Source organism: Fulmarus glacialis, unplaced genomic scaffold (genome assembly GCF_000690835.1).
Source record: "Fulmarus glacialis isolate BGI_N327 unplaced genomic scaffold, ASM69083v1 scaffold51143, whole genome shotgun sequence".
Classification (NCBI taxonomy): domain Eukaryota; kingdom Metazoa; phylum Chordata; class Aves; order Procellariiformes; family Procellariidae; genus Fulmarus; species Fulmarus glacialis.
In genome coordinates, this window is record NW_009203333.1 from 1 (window position 1) to 5,062 (window position 5,062).

Sequence of the window (5,062 nt, forward strand, 5' to 3'; positions counted from 1 at the left end):
GCGGTTACCTCAGCCCGCGGCGGCCCAGGCAGGCGCCCCGAGCTGCTGGGTATTGCCCGCGTGTGGAACGGAAAAGAAGAGAAGCAGAGAAAGCAAAGCCATCCTTCCCAGCGGAACCCTCCTTCTCCAGCCGGTGCCCTGCCGCGCCTCCCAGACTCCAGCCTGGGTAAGCACCAGTTCAGCACCGCTTGTTACACACCAGCGTTTGACAAAAAAATCCCTACCCTAAAACAAAAGAACACCCTCTGGGCCCGGATCCCCCAAATTCTCAAGAAAACCTTGCCCCACATTGTAAGCGTTAAGTCTGTTTGACGTTTGAACTGATACTGGGAATACTGTCCCTGCCTGGAGCCTGACAGCCTCACACCAGTAAAGGGGGAAGCAGCAGGATGACAGAAATCATGTGAGATGGTGGTAGGTTCTCCACAAAAACCCCACCAAACACTACTTGCATTCATTAGTTTTTGTAAAACAGTTACAAGATAGCTCTTGTTGGCACTTGTTTAAGACTCACTACATAGTTTATTGCTGAACTCATGCTAATCACACTAATTGCAACAGCCTAAAAAGTCCGATGGTGCATCATTTCTACCTCAATACACACCAACAGCAGTTTTAATTTTTCCTAAGGAAGAATGTTAGAATGGCATTTTTATAAACAACTTTGCAGAGTTACCTTTCACACCATCTACAATTCACCCAAAACTGAGGCACAGCTATGATCTCCCTCTATTGTTAGTTCTCTCTCAATCAAAACACACACACCCAAATAAAAGATTTATTGTTTGCAATAATTATGCTTACTTTACATATAAAATAGGAGTTCAGATGTTTTCCATCATCATGTTTTGGTACTAAATATCTCAAACAGTTCAAACAATATTTTTTATTTTAAAAATAATATGCATAATATGGGATGACAAATCTCAAAGGTGAGATTCTTACTCAAGTACTGATTTATAAAATGCATTTGTAGGTCATTGCCATAGTGAAAATATGCTTGGGGCATTCATTTATGAATAATACTTTTAAAGATTTTTTTCTTAAGGCAGAATGGATGATTTTAGAGTAAGTATTTTATTAGGTATTGTGACTGTCTTGACTTAATCGAGCTGCAAACTCTACTAGCGTTCTTGTAGGCCGCCCTGCCATGCCTTTTCGAAGATAGGGCACCTCATCTTTATTCGACATCACACCAGCTATATCTAAATGAGCCCAGTGAGAGGCCATCACAAATTCCTTCAGGAATGCAGCAGCTGTGCATGCTCCTCCAGCTCTGTGGGAAGCAGAAAAATTGTATTGTTTCTAAAGCAACACCAACAGCACAAAACATTAAATGAGTACACTGAAAGAAATGGGCAGGATATTGGTACATCTTACCTGCTGTACTTTCCAATGTTACTCAGATCTGCAAGAGGACAGTCTGTTACTTGTTTTGTGTAATGTTCAAAAAGAGGCATTCTCCAAACTCTGTCTCCTGTCAAAATGCTGGCCTGAAAAAGAAACAGTGATAGTTTCGGCAATTTTTTTTTTTTAACTGCATTTATAAGCCCCAGTATCATGCATGCTTATTTTTGTTTAGCTTTGATCAGTCTAAAATGTTCAGCCCAATATAATATTAGGTATTTGGAAATACACTGCAAAACAAAACAGTGAAACCTACTTTTTAGGTACTTTAGCGTTAGTCAAAAGGCAAAATCTAAAGACTGCTTTTTTTTTTCCCTGACAACACAAATCCTTCCCTTCAGAGACTTCCTTTAGCCATCACGTTTCAGCCACTCATGAGGCCTCTCTGAATTCCTGTCTAAGATCAATTCTTTTTAACATGAACTGTCAGTAGTCCAGAGCTTATGCATATGCAGTAAGTTATCAGAAGATGCAGATCCTTGAGATGATGTGCATGCTGTTTGCTGTATGATATTAAACCTCACTAAAGAGCTAATAATTAATAGTCAAAATTAATTACTTTCAATTAAATACAGTACAAACACCATTCCTACGAGATTTCAAATTGTAATAACATACCTTTAAGATTTGCATAAAGTAAGACTTTCAATAATGCACTAACTTTTCAATAACAACAGCTATTACTGAATTATTATTATGATTTAATAATAATACAGATGGCCTACCTCATAAAGGTGAGTCCAAAGCCAAGATGAGTTTGTGAATACTCCAGTCGCAGCAGACCCCAATGCAACATCCATGGCACCTACAGAAACACACCTTCAGGTTATACAACAAAGGCAAAGGTGGACCTGAGCTATTCCTCTGCAGACTCCTCATCGAACTTTACATTTTTAATTCCCATTATCACTAATTTCTGAAGTCTGAAAAGTAAAGATTTTAAACTGTTAAAAATGCAAGTGTACTAAACTTTGTCAAAACGTTTATATAATCTAATAGGACAAGAATTCATAAAATTCTGTATCTCATGAAACTAGATTTTCTGTTTTCAGCTTGATGTTTCTTAGCAATACTTGTAATATAATGTATTCAGCAATAAACAGTGTCTTCTCTAAATTTTATTATTTCCATATAGAAAATGAGTGGACTTTTTCCAATTTATAGACCTTTACAATTTTGAGCTGATACTTTCCCTTTTGTGAATTTCACTTGCATGGATTTTTGCACAGCATATGTGAATTTACGTTAAATGAAAATAATCCTTATCAAAGTACTAAACCATGCCTAAACCAGAGTGATTACATACATATTTATTTATTTGATGCCACAGAACTGCTTCTCTAGTGCCAACACTCAATCCTCAATAAGATTAAAAAAAAAAGAAGAAAAAAAAAGTAGTTTAACAAAATGGTATGTCAAAGAAATTTCTACAGGAGCTCTCCTCCTTCCTACTTGGTGCCCAAGGATCCCAAACACGGAATAATCTATAGTGGGAGTAAACTCCTCCTTCTATCATGCCCTTTATATGGGAATCATTTTATACAAGCCAACGATCTTAAAATGGGCTTCCCTTCTGTCTATTGAAATTCTCCACAGCTTTTGAACTGGTAAAACTGATGGAACATAATTTAAAGCACATAGAGAATATATAGAAAGATAATTATTTTGCTTAGCATATTCATTAAGCAACACAGTGACTCCTGTCTAAACTACTCTTCCATGTTTGCTCTCATTTCAGCTACAGTCACTTCACCCATGACAGCTTGTTACTACAGTTCATGATATGCATACACAATGCTGTTTTTAAATTTATAACCTCATTCATATACAACCGTAGACATGAAACAATTAAAGCACATTTTATTATGCCTGAAAGTATGCAAACTGCACATAAAATAAGAGATACTTCAGTCAAACGAATTCCTGGGAAGATGATAATGACTCTCCTATGCTATTCTTCAGAATCATGGAGACCTGAGCTAGCTCCCACAATGGAAGAACTAGTGCTGGGTAGGTCAGAGCTCAGGCACTCAGGAAGCCGTTCATGAAGAAGCTGTTTTGGCTCCAGCATGGCCAGGGCCATATGGGCCTGGGAGGATTCTTCCACAGCCACGCCAGTATCTCTGCATCACACAGCCCCGGGAGCTGGAAAGGCTTAGCTCAGAAATGGAAGCACTGCGAAACATTGTGCAGAAATATCAAAGTCTGCGTAGGTTTTCCCGCTCTTCTTAGTTCCAGATCAGCTGGGCCAGCCCAACTTCATCTACGTTGCTGAGCACGTACCTTGCACGCCAATACCCTCCCCAGTCCTAGAGACATGGTGCAGCTGTACAAGTTGTTAGAGCATAAACTGTGCTAGCTGTTATCCTACAACACATAAAATCATCTCAGTTGCTTTCAAATTCAGGTTGGCTTCATATACATAGTGCAACTAATCCACAGCCCAATTAATCACAGTAACAAAGAACTGACTTGCAAAATGAGCAGGAAAGGGAGACTGCTTACCTGTTAATGTTGCAGCATTCACAATAGCCCTTGCATTAAAATTGTGAGCATAACAGAGAGCATCAGCTAACAGCAGTCTTCCTTCTGCATCTGTGTTATCTACCTTCAGGTGCAAAATTAGTAAAAGCAGATTATTTACTGGAAATATCCCTTTCACTGACTTATTTCTTATATATTATCTTAAATAGCTGTCAGATTGTAAATGCAGTGTCAGAGGTCCTAGGAACTTCAGGTTATCAAAATTTACTCAAACTAAAAAAAAAAAAGAAAAAAGATAGTATTGATATACAATTATGCTTATAAAATAAAAGCATATCTGTAGCTGAGGTCAAGTAATCTTTCAGCACTGCAGCCTCCTCTACATGCTGGGCCTCTGTGCTGCCAGCTCCTCGGAAAAGCCCGGAGGCTGGAGAGGTGCCCAGTGGAGTGCAGGGGGCTGGTTACCATTCCCAGCGCAAAGCCCCATGAATCCCAGGGGCTGCTTCTGAGCGAGCACAGAGATCAGGCCAATGGAAACCGCGAAGGAGGAGGGGGTACCACAAAGAAGCACAGATGCATACCTGGAAACAGTTCCTTGTTATACTGCTTTCTCTTTGGATCTTGAAACTTTTTCCCCTCAAAAAAAAAACCAAACCCCCAAAAAACCCCAAACAACAATGACAACAAAAAACAACAAAAAAACAATTGCCCCTTTGCTCCTTTCCCCTTTCAGGGAAAAATCATGATGAATTCCGAAAGACTAATTGCACAATGTGCTCTGAGCTACTAGCCCTTTTTTGCAAATTTCTCTACGGTGGGGGAATATGTACCCAGTCTTCTCCCTCAAAGCAGAGGGCAACTGAACCCAGTTTTGGGAGAAGAACCTCACGGAACTGGAAGGTTCAGCAAGTCAAAGGTGGCAGAATCACAGAAATCTAGAGAGAAACAGCGATTAAGCCACCTACTTCTGCAGGAAATCAGTGGTTTACAGCACAATGACTTTCAGTACCATTTAATCTATTAGATGAGCATGGAACAGTTTGGATTAAATATGAAATATGTATTTTGGGTACTGATTTGGCAAGCTCCTTTGAACCAACAGCCCCTGTGACTCAGAGTTCTGATTGTACAGAGCAGCTTGGCAGGGTAAAGACCTTGGTTATGTCAGCAG

The 5,062-nt window shown here is 39.5% G+C and overlaps 1 protein-coding gene across 1 annotated transcript in view; it reads right to left on the reverse strand.

Moving 5' to 3' along the window:
• Positions 1–1,065: 1,065 nt before the first annotated feature.
• Positions 1,066–5,062, reverse strand: part of LAP3 (leucine aminopeptidase 3) — a gene marked incomplete at its 5' end in the record, with an annotated part of 13,116 nt that continues 9,119 nt past the window's right edge. Inside the window, 4 exons of the mRNA XM_009574582.1 lie at positions 1,066–1,276; positions 1,381–1,493; positions 2,133–2,212; positions 3,913–4,015. Of these exons, the coding sequence (XP_009572877.1) occupies positions 1,081–1,276; positions 1,381–1,493; positions 2,133–2,212; positions 3,913–4,015 (492 nt within the window). The remainder of the gene's footprint in view (positions 1,277–1,380; positions 1,494–2,132; positions 2,213–3,912; positions 4,016–5,062) is intronic.